Source organism: Populus euphratica, unplaced genomic scaffold (assembly GCF_000495115.2).
Source record: "Populus euphratica unplaced genomic scaffold, PopEup_1.0 scaffold104.1, whole genome shotgun sequence".
Classification (NCBI taxonomy): Eukaryota; Viridiplantae; Streptophyta; class Magnoliopsida; order Malpighiales; family Salicaceae; genus Populus; species Populus euphratica.
In genome coordinates this window covers 157,557-172,338 of record NW_011499915.1, presented here as the reverse complement: position 1 = coordinate 172,338, position 14,782 = coordinate 157,557, and the positions used below count along the sequence as shown (strand labels likewise).

The following is a 14,782-nucleotide window of genomic DNA, read 5'->3' as shown; positions in this document are numbered from 1 at the left end:
TTTCTCACCCCCCGAGTAAAAAACACTGGATGGCACTGCTTCGCATCTGTAATATACTATTTTTGTCAAATGTAACCTCAAACTATAAAAACATGCAATTAAGTCCCTGGTCTCCGGCTTTGTCTATCCTTTCGTCTATTTTTGTGATTTGCCATTCGTCCTGTCAACAATTTTAAAAATCCAGGACTGATTCATAATTAGAACAAGAGACCGAATATACCCTTGAAATCATATAAATCATGTAAAAGTATAGCTAAAGGTTAGCTTTCATGGTGGCCTTGTCATCTTGTTTGACATGACTAGGATTAGTATGCAGTGGTGTTTGATTTTTTTAAAAATATTTTTTTATTTATATTGGTATATCATAATTATTAAAAGGTATTATTTTAGTATATTTTTAAAATAAAAATACTTTTTTAAATATATAAAAACATAATTAGAGACCATGCTGACCCTATTTTGATATTATTATTATTTTAATTAATACAAGTATTTGAGTTAATTTATACGCATCTCAACTAATCGTATAAACCTTAAAGTTAATAATTATATAAATTTTTAATCATTTTAAAATCTGTAAGACTTGAATTGATAATTTTTAGAAATAAATTCAAAATTTAACAAATTATTTTAATTAATACAAGTATTTAAATTAATTTATATACACCTCGATTAATTCCATGAATCTTAAAGTTGATAATTATATAAATTTTTAATAATTTTAAAATTTATAAAATTTGAATTGATAATTTTTAGAAACAAACTCAAAATCTAACCAATTAAACTATATTTTTTAATATTCTAATTATATTATTATTATATAAACAAGATGCGGTCTAATATTATAATGAGGTCCATATCAATTTATTGATCGAGGATATAACAAAACCAATAGTCAACAATTGTTTGTCATTTCACAATGTTTAAATCAATTATTAAGATTATAGGTAGGTTTGCTATCAGTACCTTTGGATTTAACATTTGATAGCTGTATTTAATTTTATCTTTCATCCTGTATTTTTATTAGTTTTTAAAAATACCCACTCATATAAAAAAAATATGGCACGTTGAATTACGTGTCTACCTTACAATGATTTGAATAATACCATGAAATGTCATGATAAATTTTTACATGTTACATCAAAAAAAGGAAATAACAATTTTCTTTGGATGAATTGCTAAATCTTGAAAAATTAAAAGTGAGAAAAAATTGAATAATCACGTGAAAAAACATCCGTAATTGCAAATTTAAAGCCATATTTCTTCAATTAAAATATTTTTTTGTGACTAGTAAATTTAATTTATTTTTAATTTTGGATCTATATAAAAATAAAAAATTAAATAAATAAAATAATTTAAACAACTAAATCGACTTTATAAATCTAATAGAGTATATATTTGAATTATTTATAACTTGTACTGTGATTATAATTTTTTTAAAATATTTTTTATTTTGAGATGTATTAAAATAATATTTTTTAATTTATAAATTTTTTTGAAAATAAAAAAAATAATTTAAGATAAAAAATAAAATTGTTTTGTTAAAAAAAACAAATAGAATATTTTTTTCAAGTCCCTGATTGCAGAAGATTTAAATGCAGGCCCAATATGACAGAAAGACACACTACAAGGACGTAAAATGTCACCCAAACCTCAAAAAAACACAACGAAAATTTCAAAAAAAAATTTAAAATACATAAACCTATCGTTCTCAATCTGTCTCCCTCTCTCCCATGCTCACAGCAGAGCCTATTATAGAAATCAAAATCAACATCCAAACCCGCGCGCCCCACCCCCCCCTCCGGGCGCTCTGCAACTCTTTGTCTTCAAGTTGAAGAAACAGTCTCTCTCCGTTGCTTCTCTACTTTCATTCCTCTCTCCTCCTTCTTCACTTACTTAAAGTATCAAATCCATTAAAAAAAAAAAGACCACTCACAATGTTACTCCCTTTTTTTGCAGCAGATACCATGTGACCTTACCTACTCTCTCTCTCTCTCTCCCTCCACCGAGTCAGCTTCCCCTTGACGACTCACCGAGTCAACTCGACTCGACTCGACTCAACCCAACTCCACTTCAACTGAACTGAACATACATTTTTATTTTATTTTTCTCCCGGAATGGCGTCATCTTCCAGAGCGAGAAGCAGCTCTCCCTTCTCGTATCGAAAACCGTCAAGTCCTTACTCTTCAGCTTCTTCAACAACATCTTATAATAACAGGCTAATGCCACGTTCGTGCTCGACTTCTGCTTCTTCATTTTTCGGTTCGCGATCCGTGACGCCGAGTCGAGATCGGTCTGATTCAATGCACTACGGCCTCTCACACGGCGTCGGTGCTTATGATGGTAGTCTGAATCCGGTCGGGTTCGGGTCGGAGGAGTTGATTGCTGAACCGATTGATCAACCGAGGAATGGTGGTGATAGTATTTCGGTAACGATTCGGTTTAGACCGTTGAGGTAATGGTAGATCTGAGGGCACCAGATCAGATCTTGAATCGAGTTTGTAATTTGAATTTTCCAGGGTTAAGTATCCTGATTGGGATGTGTTTGAATGCAGTGAAAGGGAGTTTCAGAGAGGAGATGAAATAGCATGGTCAGCGGATGGAGATAAGATTGTTAGGAACGAGTATAATCCAGCTACTGCTTATGCATTTGGTAATCAATTATTGAATTTGAATTTCTTAATTAATTGAGTTAAATGAAAATGTAAATGTAAATGCGAATTTATTTGTATTGGCAGATAAGGTGTTTGGACCGCACACAGCCTCTCAAGAGGTGTATGAGGTTGCCGCAAAACCTGTGGTCAAGGCTGCAATGGAGGGTGTTAATGGTATGGTATTGATCGAGATTTGACAATCAAGTAGCATTTGTTTATTCTAGTAGTTGTGTTTGATTAATCAATGTTCATTAATTTCGAGTTTTTCTCTGACAATGCAGGGACTGTTTTTGCATATGGTGTTACTAGTAGTGGAAAGACACATACTATGCATGTAAGATTAGTTCCTCCCTGTAACTTTACCTTGGTGCAGTTTTTGTTTGGAGATTTACTCCAAATCTCCCAGGATAGTAAAAGCTGATTATGATTGTAGTTATGAATAATTGAAATTCTCAAGATTACCCCTATAGTGATTGTTTATGGTAGTGCAGGCAAAGTGCTTTGCTGATATTTTGTTTGCATCAGAAGAGCATTTTATTGTATGAGAAGTCTATGGTGATCCATTTTATTGATGACTCCTTTTTTGTATATCGCAACTCCTCACTCTACTAGATCTTACTTTGTTATTTGCAAAAGCTATAACCATATAGAACGCTTAGAGTGCAATGATTTGATGATCTGTTGAGGAGTATTACTGAGGAAACTGAAAGGTGTTGGTCATTTTAAAGTTTCCTTTGTATGAAATACAAATACTCTCAGTTGTTGCTTCCACAGGTTCTCCCATGGTTTCCCTCTTTCTCTTATAGCCATATCTATGACTTCATTTCATGCTCAAACCTGTTTCATTTGATGCTCAAACATGTTTATCCATCTTTTTATATCCAGGAATTAGGATCACATTACTGAAGTATTTTCAGAGACATGGCAGTTTCATCCTGCACTGTAATTTATCACTGAAGTTGATTCTTTTGTTATGTATTATGTGGCACATGTGTAAACATCTCTATCTTTATGTTTTCCTTTTCTTCTGGCTAGCTTTACTTGTTTTAGTTCGTTATTGCTAACAAGTTTTCAGCTCTGTTGTTTTTGACTTGTTTCTCATAATCATAAATGCAGGGAGACCAAAATTCTCCTGGCATTATACCACTTGCCATAAAGGATGTTTTCAGTAACATCCAAGATGTAAGTGTTTCAAAAATACTCTACTCAATATATTCTCTGCAATGCTGGTTAGCTGTGTATTGCTTGGCTTTTATCATCCAAGCATCTGAATGTGTATGCATGCATGTGGGTGGTTAACACTGTCATTACACTTAAATATAGATAGGTGTTATTGTAAACCTATGTTGTTTGTTTGTTTTCCCCTATATTTAATCTTTTCAATTATCTACCTCTTGATCAAGTATGGATGACACTGCTTTCTCACTTCAGACTCCAGGAAGAGAGTTCCTACTACGCGTGTCCTATCTTGAAATTTACAATGAGGTTAGAGTCACTATACTATAAATTTGAGAAACAGCACTTGAGTGTACCCACAACAAGTTGAAACTATCATTGCCATCTTAGTGAAAGTTGTCTGATTTATGCTTTGACTTATGCTTCTGATATCAGGTGATAAATGACTTGCTTGATCCAACAGGTCAAAATTTACGTGTCAGGGAAGATGCACAGGTGTTGTGCTTAGCTTTTATGGATTTGCTTAAAAAGCTTTGTAGTGTTAACTTTCTTACCATGAAAAAAATTATTATTTAATGGATCTAATATATTAGTTTACAAATACTTGTACTAAGTTTTCCAGGGCACCTATGTTGAGGGTATAAAGGAAGAAGTGGTTTTATCTCCTGGGCATGCACTTTCTTTCATTGCTGCTGGAGAAGGTACCCTGTATATGCATACCTATTTGATATTTTCCTGTGTGTTGCAAGCAAGCATACTCCTAAGTTTTTGATTGGTATTTGGTATTGCAGAGCATCGCCATGTTGGTTCAAATAATTTTAATCTGTTCAGCAGCCGAAGTCACACCATATTCACTCTGGTAAATAGTCCATAAGCTGATGAAATTGAGCATTCTGATAATAGTTAGCATTTTTTATACATTTTTATGGAGTATATATATATCAAACTATTGGTCGGAAGTAGTCATATCTTAGCCTTCACCACCTCAATAGGTGCATCATCTACTTCACATTCTTGTCATTTTTTATTCTTGTCATTTCGACCTTAGTTACTCTGATGCTGTGCCTTTCACAGAAGATTTTTTTTTTATATTTCATTTTTTTTTCTAATTCACTAGTATGCCTATGCATTTGCAGATGATAGAAAGTAGTGCCCATGGAGATGAATACGACGGAGTGATTTTCTCTCAACTTGTATGTTGCATTGAATTGATACTATCAGGAAAAAAACATTGATTCTTCTTAGCTGCATGGCTCATATTCTTCTCTTTTATGTCTCTTCGTAGAATTTGATTGATCTAGCTGGATCTGAGAGTTCCAAAACTGAAACAACTGGAATAAGGAGAAAGGAAGGATCTTACATAAACAAAAGCCTTCTAACTCTTGGAACTGTATGTACCTGTAATTTTATATGCAATCATCTACCATGTTTTTCATTTTATTTGTATTTGTCTACCAGAAACTGCTTGCAGAATAAACAAGTCAAAGCCTTCAGATACATGCAATAATTGCATAAAATGTGGTTGATTATCTGATGATTTATGAGACCACCTCGAGGATGGTAGAAAGTGTTTTTGGGACATCAAGCTTATCTCAAACATGAGTCAATGAATGAACTCACAATGCTCCTCTGTGTGCGTGCTGAGTCTGTTGACACTTAAAGTGCAACTACTGACTTTCTTCATTAAGAGGATGTTGAGACTTTTAAGCTTCTGAATGTTTAGATGTACATGGCCATATCATTTCAATGTCTGTAGTTGACTACATGGTTCCTTTTTAAAGGTGATTGGAAAGCTGAGCGAAGGAAGGGCATCTCATGTTCCATATAGAGATTCCAAACTTACACGCCTTTTGCAGTCTTCGTTGAGCGGGCATGGGCATGTTTCGGTGAGTTTGAGATATAAAAAGCATGCTATTTGTGGTCAACAAGTATACAAAATTCTACTTTGTCGTTGAAGATCATGTAATTCACTGAACATACAAGATCATTGAATGATCCATTGTGCTGTTGCGCATTGAATTGTGTATAATCTTCTAGAAACGTTTAATTTTCACATTCTCATTCCCTTTCTTTCTTTTTGATTATGGAGTAAAGGTTTTACAAGTGACTGACTATACATATTCAATTACTCCTCGCCAAATTCCATTGCCTCACATATATATATATATTCTTTCTTGCCTAAACCAATGCACAGCTTATTTGTACCGTCACTCCTGCATCAAGTAACATGGAAGAAACTCATAATACATTGAAGTTTGCTAGCAGGGCAAAGCGGGTTGAAATATATGCTTCACGCAATAAGGTGCAATATGAACTTAGCTTATGATATTATTCATCAACAACAATATAATTTAATCTAAAAGGTGACTTAACCTAATTTTGAAATGATTTAACTTCCAGATTATTGATGAGAAGTCTTTGATCAAGAAATATCAGAAAGAAATCTCAAGCCTCAAGCAGGAACTTGATCAATTAAGACAGGGGATGCTTGCTGGTGTTAGCCATGAGGAGATTATGAGCTTAAGGCAAAAGGTTTTGAAATTTTTTCTTGTTTTCTTCTTTTGAATATTGTTGTGCTGTTTTCATTTTATGGTTTTATTGCCACTGACAAACCATTCTTTGTTTTCCATTGAATAGTTGGAGGAAGGTCAGGTGAAGATGCAATCAAGGCTTGAGGAAGAAGAAGAAGCCAAGGCTGCTCTAATGAGTAGGATTCAGAGGCTAACTAAACTCATACTTGTCTCTACAAAGAATACGATTCCTGGATTGACTGATGTTCCAGGTCACCAGCCGATTCATTCTGTTGGGGAGGATGATGTGAGTTCTTTTCCCATCTGTTTTGCACACAAAAGCATGGTCTGCTAACTTTTGTTATTACCTAATTCCAAACTGGTCCTGGAATTTGAATATTTAAATATGAATGACATCTGTTGGGGTTTGAGCTATGGTTGTATTAGTGGAATGTAATAGTTATAATGTGAATCTGGACAATCTTTGGGTAATGTTTAGTTTTAAAATTTGTAAAGTGATTCCGTGTTTTCTTAATACCTTTTATTGTCATTCTGTACTTTTGTATTTTCTAAATGCTTGACTTCTCCAAAAAGGCTCCCCCTTATTATTCTAATGCCCCACTACTGATCTGTCTTGTAGTTTTTTTTGGCTTTGCAATGGTTTCTTTCTATAAGATACACCCTTTGTTTAGTTTTACTAAATTTCCTTTTGGGCTGCATTCTTTTTCTTATTTTTCCATTTGGACAATTGAAGTGTGATTTTTAAGTATTTTTTTGGTCAGAAATTGGATGTTTTGCGAGAAGGTGCTTTACTTGCAGAAAATGAGAATCAAAAGGACTCTCCATCTTCTTCTTCTTTGATAGCATCGGATCTAACTTACGAATTTAAACATAGAAGATCTTCCAGTATGTGGAATGAAGAACTCTCACCAGCTAGCAGTACTGTTACTGAATCGACTCAATCATATGAAGTTATGGGTACTTCAAAACTGGCACCAGTAAGTTATGCTAATATTTCTCTCCGGTGCTCACCCCTAGGATATAATACCAAGTAAATTTTCCCTTCAGAAAGAATCCAAAACTCACTCCTCTCACCCTCTCTTTCTCATATTGGACCCTCATGTTCTTGGATTTGTCAGATTTGTCAGATTTTCTCTATGTTTTTTGCTTCCATCTCCTTTTATTATTGAATCGGAAAAACCCAAGTCTCCCTTTTGCTGATTAGCACATTCATACCACAAATGCCATGTCAATCTAACATTTTTATGCCTTATTATGTCCTGGTGGCAATCCTTCCTTTGGGTGACCAGACCAAAATTTTCATATTTTTATCAGTTACAGGTTTTCTAAAGAATTGTTAAGTTGACAGAAATGTGTTATTTCTAGGGCGGGATGACCCAAGACCAGATGGACCTTCTTGTGGAGCAGGTTAAGATGCTTGCTGGAGAGATTGCATTCAGCACTAGTACCCTGAAGCGCCTGGTGGAGCATTCTGTAAATGATCCTGATAGCTCAAAAACTCAAGTATGCTTCTCTTCTCTTGCAAAACTTTATGGTTGCTTGTGTTTAAAAATTAACTTCAAAAAGAGATGCAAGGCTATGATGATACTCTATTCAACATATCAAATAGATTGCAAGTTAGCATTGTTGTAGACCCCTCATCACTCAGTGGTGCTGGAGCCAATTCGAGATTATGTAGCTGCTGTGATTTTAAATTTTATTCGACTCCAAAGGATGTGTTTGATGCTTATCACATACTAAATGATTCATGTTCTTCTTTTGCATGGTATAGAAGGCAGTAGCTGGGAAAAACACCCTCCCCCCCTGCTTCCTTTCTGTTTTTTCACTGCCAATAATTGATTGTTATATCAATTAAAAGATCAGAAAACAGAAGTTTTCCATTGTGGATTGCCTTAATTTTTATAATCCAACATGTCCAATATGGCAGTTATATTTACCTGAATAGAGCTATGTGAGTGTTCATATTTTTGCCTAAAGCTCTGTTTTTCAACCATAGATCCAGAACTTGGAGCGAGAGATCCAGGAAAAGAAGAGGCAAATGAGAGTTTTAGAACAGCGCATTATTGAGAGTGGTGAGGCTTCAATTGCTAATGCCTCAATGGTTGATATGCAGCAGGTTGTTTCGCTTTCTTCTACTTTTCCCTTTTTCTTCTTCTTCTCTCGTGTATTCTTTCATTTTATCTTTTTTTTAGATAATAATAGCTCAACTATTTTGATTGCAATTGTGCTGGAACAGACAGTAATGAGATTGATGACCCAATGTAATGAAAAGGCTTTTGAGCTGGAGGTGAGCACTTCATATCACAATACTGTTGAAAATTTATCAAGGCTTGTGTATTCACCTATCATTCTAGTGTCACGTTAAAACCAAATGGAGGCAGGCACTTATGTATCCTTAGGTAAACAATAATTGGCTCCTTGGCAAGTATGCCATTCAGAAAAGTTCAGATCCATAAATATCATTCTGAGAATCTCTCAACATCACAATCTGCAGTGTATTTTTTTTTTTGGTAGAAAGAGGAATCCTTTTATAATGAAACTCCCATCTGCCTTTGTCTTAAACTAGTAAATATCCCGAGGAACCAATTCACAAAGTATGTCTCCAGTTGTATATTAGTTTCAATTATCTCTAGTTGGGATGGTGCTCCAACTTGCATAGATTGTAATTTTCCTTCCAATGAAATGATTTTGATTTGTTTGCAGATAAAATCAGCTGACAACCGTATTCTCCAAGAACAGCTTCAGAATAAGGTTTGACTGCCACCCCCCATCTCATTTTTCCTCTTATTTTTTTGTTCTTTTCATTTTCTTTCATCCTGCCACTGTAATTGATGTTCAGCATCTCCTTGATGTGTTAACCTTTTCATCAGCTTGGAATGCTAGTACTTTTTGTTTGCCTCCTGATTTACTTTGTTTTAAGCTGTTATTTCTGCATGTGGTGATTATTGGCAGTGTTCCGAGAACAAAGAAATGCAAGAAAAGTTGACTCTCCTAGAGCATCGGTTGGCTTCACTCTCTGGTGATAAAGCATCAATAAACTCTGAACACAACATGTCAGAAGAATATGTGGATGAATTGAAAAAGAAAGTTCAGTCCCAGGTGATCACCAATATACTACAACTTAATAAATCTTGGATGGGCTAAGTGAAAATAACTCTACTTTGGTTGTGGTCATTGTTTTTGTTTCTAGTTGAACTAGGGGTTTTGGTTCAAACATCTCATATGGAAATGGGATTATCACTGTTCTATAGTGTCAAAAACTCATGCAAAAAGTTGATACCAGCTGGTAGTTCTAACTTCTAACAATGTAATTCCAAGTTTTTACTTACAGCTAAGGAACATGCTTTTGTTTTTATCTGAGCAGGAGATTGAGAATGAAAAGCTAAAGATTGGACGGGTTCAGATTTCAGAGGAGAATAGTGGATTGCGGGTGCAAAATCAGAAATTATCCGAAGAAGCTTCTTATGCAAAGGAACTGGCCTCTGCTGCTGCAGTTGAGCTGAAAAATTTAGCTGGTGAAGTGACAAAGCTCTCATTACAGAATGCAAAATTGGAAAAAGAATTGCTGGCTGCTCGAGAATCTGCGCATTCTAGAGGTGCTGGCATGCAATCAGTTAATGGAGTTAACCGCAAGTTTAATGATGGCATAAGACATGGGAGGAAGGGGCGGTTCTCTGGCAGAGGAAATGATTTTTCAGGAATGCATTCTGATGACTTTGAGTCATGGAATCTTGATCCAGATGATTTGAAAAGGGAACTGCAGGCAAGAAAGCAACGCGAAGCAGCACTAGAGGCAGCCTTGGCTGAAAAGGAATTCATTGAAGATGAATACAGGAAAAAGTGTGAAGAGGCGAAAAAAAGGGAGGAGGCTCTGGAAAATGACTTGGCAAACATGTGGGTGCTTGTTGCGAAGTTAAAGAGAGAGGATAGTGCTATCTCTGGGATGAATGCTGATGAAAGGCATAGTGATGGTATAGATCACACTAGTGATCCCAAAACAAATGGTGTTGAAGTTGATCGTAATAGCATCCTGAAAGAGAGAGAAGATTTAGATGCATTACAAGTTGATGAAGAAACTCCCAAGGAAGAGCCCCTAGTTATTCGGTTGAAGGTAAACCTGAATTGTTTGATCCTCTTCTTTTCTGTCCTTTTGTTGTTTTGCTTTGTTTGTTGTATCCATCTGCTGTAATAATTCTTCACTCCCTTCTAAAGTTTAACTTTTGGGGTCATTTGATAAACATCTGTTTGAGGCATGTTTTTACCTTCTACTTCTGGGATATAAATGTCATGTTTGTTCCTGAATCTAGATTGCATTTTTCTGCATGCAGGCACGGATACAAGAGATGAAGGAGAAGGAGCTCAAACAACTGGGAAATGGAGATGCTAATTCTCATGTGTGCAAAGTATGTTTTGAATCACCAACAGCAGCAATTCTTCTCCCCTGTCGACATTTTTGCTGTAAGTCAGTGAAGTTGCCTACATTTGAATTGTTTCTAACCTTTCTGCCCATCATCTGACTGCTGCTGGTTTATTTTTGCAGTGTGTAAATCTTGTTCGCTTGCATGTTCTGAGTGTCCAATTTGTCGCACAAAGATTGCAGATAGGCTTTTTGCATTTACTTGACATTGCAGCTTGCACCCTCCAAATGAAGGTCACGTATACTAGTTCTGCTCTTTTTTTTCCCTTCTAATTTGCTGATAATTTAAGACTATAGGACAAATTTAGGTTCCTTAACACCTTGCCCTATTACGGGACAAGTAGACGTGGAACATGTACATGTACGTAGGAAAATTGAGGACCATCGAAATAAAATACAGGTTGCATTTACTGCTTGTTCAGAGCATTTATGACGAGGCCAGCTATCATTAGCCTAAATGCAGAGGCTATTGGTCCCCCATGGAATGGATCTGCTGATCCTGTGTCCTTGGACTTACATGAGTCTCGCTCATGCAACGGAAATCTCTCTAGCTATCTGGAAAGCAGACTCCTGCTAGTGTAATTCATGTGAAAATAAGGAGATAAATTGACACGCTCCCTGTTTTTCTCCTTTCCCCCGATTGCAGGGCTCTGTGGATGTTTACCTGTTCACTACATCGGTGGAACGGTGGTACAATTCTTTCATTAGTTTACTGTATGTAATTGTCAAAAAGGTATATCAATATATTGTTTCTGAATCTCACCCCTTCTTTGGGGCTGTAAAATAAGACTTGATCAAAGGTAAACAAAGAATCAGTACATTCTAGATGTTGCGTTATTTTTGAACATGCAGCAGAATGTTGTGGTTTATAACGCTGTATAGAAACAATGTATGCTTCCATGAGAAAGTGTCCTTCCCTGTGTATCTGAGCAACGCTGGCTCCTGCTGTATCTTCGTTCTCCATTTTTGTTTCCGAGAGAATCTTGATATTCTAGGTGCTAACTAATGAACCGAGCGATTTAACACTCACTGCTGAATTCATTCATTCAGAACTTGTTCATACTATGCTTGCGATTAGCTTTCATGAAAATTTTCCTGAGAACACTCGAGCGTTACCATTGGCGTTAATCGGGGAAGAAAAGATGACTATAATGGTTTGCGCTTTGCAGTCCTTGTTTCAATGAGATTTTCAAGTTTCACTGTCGTTGTGTTGGGCTTATATCATATTTTAATTCATGCCACTGCATTTTTAATTCCCACTCAATTAATGGATTTAAAAACCTAATTCTGTATGCTTGGATTACATGATATTTGTAGCCTTGAGTAAATCTGTATCTCACTGAATTCATGTCAGAAAATTTTTGAAGGTTGGGGTTGTTAGATAGGTGTTCAGCCTCTTTGGCTGGCTACAGAGAACAAGAATTAGACCGTCCTGCACGCGCTTTTAATTGATTTGGCTGCTGTTTGTACTGCGTAGGATACGACAAAATTTGTAAATTTTTTATTTGAAATTATTTTTTAATTTTTTTTAAAATGGATGAAAATAATAACAGTTATCATATTTTTAAATACTTTAATAAAAACGGTTTGAAAACATATTTAAATAATGTTTTGTTTTTTTATTTAAAATTATTTTTTATGTATTTTTAATGTATTGATATTAAAAATAAATATTAAAAATTTAAAAATATTATTTTAAATATTTTCTACCAAAAAAATATTTTAAAATACAATTATTATGGCATCCTTGAACATCCTAATACAAAATACAAAAATTATATAACTTTATTATTATTTAAAAAATAATTACTGTCACATAACAGAACATCCTAATAAAAAACACAAAAATTACATAACTTCATTATTATTCTATCACAGAAAATTAAGGAACTGCACTGGATTTATGTCTGAAGATTTTATTATTATATCGCAAAATCTTAGAAAAACTAAAAATCAAACACTGAAAAGAAGTGGGCGACCATTGAAAAAACACTGTATAGGGACAACAACAAAAGGGAGATGATGTCTTACAGTTGAAAAACTGAATAAACAAACGTGAAGCATTTCTTCTACTAAAATGCCTGGATTTCTTGATAGATCGGGGGCTGATCTGAGGAACTGTAAAACCATCCTCGCTCCATTCCCAGCGAACCTTCATTTGCTTGCTTCTTTTGACTGATTAAATCCACTGGGTAAACCAGGTAGGGGAATATAACGATGAAGTTGAGGGAAGTGGGGTGTAACTTGAGGGATGGAGAAGCCTAAATCTTCTGTCGAAAAAGAACTCCTGTTGCTTTCAAGATCTTGATCCAGCAATGGAAAAATTAAAAAAGGTCACAAGTCTGCATCAAATTGGGTTACGTTAGGGAAAAGGGTGTAGATGAGTCTTAAAAAAATACAACACCCTAAAAAAACAGGTCTCTCTCTCTAGAAATAGGGTGCACTCCAAACCTTATTGCAACCATTATTGCTAGCAAATGAAGGATCAAGAAAATCATCGATGCGCCAGCCTGGTACTGTCTCTAAATACTCAGATATGCTACTTGTTGAAATTGAACCATTGTCACTAACATGATTTTCATCGAAATTATATGCCGTTGTTGCTGATGCTGTCTCAACTGAAGGAGAGCTGAGGATTTCGTTGGAATTCTTTAGGGATGGCTGATGGTTTCTATTGCTAGTAGTGTTAATGTTTGCGTCAAAGTTATTAGTGGAGGTCGATGATGCTGTGTTCAGAGAAGAAGAAGCAGAGAGCCTTACACCTGTGAGAAGAAACCTGTTGTGTTTCTGAGCATGTTCATTAGCTTTGTGGATTGGAAGGTCACATTCTCTGCATAGAATTGCCCTATCCTCTTGACAAAACAGAAGGGCTCTCCTCTCCTGAAGAAAAATAACCACAAAGACTATATTTCATAACCTCAACAATCATAGTAAGTGAAAAGCAAGTGAAGGATCTAACTGGTAGTACCTGACAGATATCACAGAGAGGGGATTCTTTGAAAGAAGGATGGACTAAAGAGAACCTCGAGTGTTTGCTTGCCAACTTGTTTGCATGGTGAACTCTGTGATCACATCCATCGCAAAGAGCAGCTTCATCCGCGCAACAGAAAACTGTCGCCTCTACATTGTCACACACATCACACCGGATCTTCATTATCATCCTAGTATACCCCCTCTAATATTCTTGGTTGGAGTTTAATGTAAAGATAAATTGTGGTCTTTTGAAATTGACCTTTAAGAGTGAATAAAAGGACACTGACAAAGCTGTTGTGGGAGTATGGGCAATAGGGGAGTGGAAATGGATGAACAGCTAAGCTAAGGGGTCTTGAATGTATATCTGGCTTTTTTAGAGATGAGTTTTCCTTAGAATTTCTCTTTCTATATAGTAAAGAAGATGAGCGCAAGTTGGCTTCTGGGCTATAAAGTTATTGCACAGTTACCTAGAGCTTTCACTCTCATTATCAGTGCTGTCTGAAGTTGGAGGAATGGCTACCGATTTTCATTCACCTTCTATTTATTGATCCAGGCTCCTCTATTCATATTGAATCGGCAGTAAATATATAAATTTACTCCTGTGGGTGGTGGACCAGTGCTAGCTCATGGGAGACCAGCGCTGGTTGCTTGACTTGCATTATCAATATTTTAGTTGATTCAGAATCCTGCCTTTGATTAGAATATTTAGACAGCCTTGATTAGAATCCTGCCTTTTTTGTGAATGAAAAAATCAGTTTGTGTTGATTAAGCTGAACCCGTTGTAATTAGTGGTTACATGTGAAGAAATAACCACACAACCAGCAAGCGTGTAATTTTTATCTCTTCATTTCTGAGCTCCCCGACGGTGCCATCCATGGCACAAGTGTCATCGTCAAATACCCACACCACCAGCATTATGGTGGCAACGCCATGGGAGCATGGAAGATATCCAAAGGGTTGGTGGTTGTATCAAGATAGGTTTCAAGATCTTGTAAACGCAAAAACACTTTGAACCAATCTTTCTTTACATG

The 14,782-nt window shown here is 35.7% G+C and overlaps 2 protein-coding genes across 4 annotated transcripts; one reads left to right on the top strand and one right to left on the bottom strand.

Annotated features, from left to right (window-relative positions):
• Positions 1–1,777: 1,777 nt before the first annotated feature.
• On the top strand, positions 1,778–11,711 carry LOC105134466 (kinesin-related protein 11-like). 3 transcript variants are annotated; one of them, XM_011038881.1, is made up of 25 exons: positions 1,778–2,455; positions 2,556–2,653; positions 2,739–2,828; positions 2,936–2,988; positions 3,771–3,836; positions 4,086–4,139; positions 4,266–4,325; positions 4,453–4,531; positions 4,622–4,689; positions 4,967–5,023; positions 5,116–5,220; positions 5,612–5,716; positions 6,025–6,132; positions 6,231–6,362; positions 6,468–6,647; positions 7,123–7,338; positions 7,727–7,864; positions 8,358–8,477; positions 8,598–8,648; positions 9,065–9,112; positions 9,314–9,460; positions 9,726–10,472; positions 10,690–10,819; positions 10,902–11,012; positions 11,425–11,711. In XM_011038881.1, exons 1-24 carry the CDS (start codon positions 2,118–2,120, stop codon positions 10,982–10,984), a joined length of 3,273 nt encoding a protein of 1,090 aa, XP_011037183.1. In that variant the 5' UTR covers positions 1,778–2,117; the 3' UTR covers positions 10,985–11,012; positions 11,425–11,711. The 3 variants fall into 3 exon arrangements, with proteins under 3 accessions (XP_011037183.1, XP_011037182.1, XP_011037184.1); XM_011038880.1 differs by having other exon boundaries at positions 8,358–8,648; XM_011038882.1 differs by lacking the exons at positions 1,778–2,455; positions 2,556–2,653; positions 2,739–2,828 and having other exon boundaries at positions 4,058–4,139; positions 8,358–8,648.
• A 1,147-nt stretch (positions 11,712–12,858) lies between these two features.
• Positions 12,859–14,260, bottom strand: LOC105134467 (B-box zinc finger protein 20-like). The gene is made up of 2 exons (XM_011038883.1): positions 13,747–14,260; positions 12,859–13,658 (listed from the first exon to the last, which is right to left on the bottom strand). The coding sequence occupies exons 1-2, from the start codon at positions 13,936–13,938 to the stop codon at positions 13,206–13,208; spliced, it is 645 nt and encodes a 214-aa protein (XP_011037185.1). The 5' UTR covers positions 13,939–14,260; the 3' UTR covers positions 12,859–13,205.
• Between the last annotated feature and the right edge of the window lie 522 nt (positions 14,261–14,782).

Excerpts from the sequence above, each read along its gene's own strand:
- LOC105134467 (XM_011038883.1), bottom strand. The coding sequence starts at position 13,938 with ATGATAATGAAGATCCGGTGTGATGTGTGTGACAATGTAGAGGCGACA. Across the intron at positions 13,659-13,746 it reads CTCTCTGTGATATCTGTCAG|GAGAGGAGAGCCCTTCTGTT; the intron begins GTACTACCAGTT and ends ATTTTTCTTCAG.
- LOC105134466 (XM_011038880.1), top strand. The coding sequence starts at position 2,118 with ATGGCGTCATCTTCCAGAGCGAGAAGCAGCTCTCCCTTCTCGTATCGA. Across the intron at positions 6,363-6,467 it reads TTATGAGCTTAAGGCAAAAG|TTGGAGGAAGGTCAGGTGAA; the intron begins GTTTTGAAATTT and ends TCCATTGAATAG. Across the intron at positions 7,865-8,357 it reads CTGATAGCTCAAAAACTCAA|ATCCAGAACTTGGAGCGAGA; the intron begins GTATGCTTCTCT and ends TTTCAACCATAG.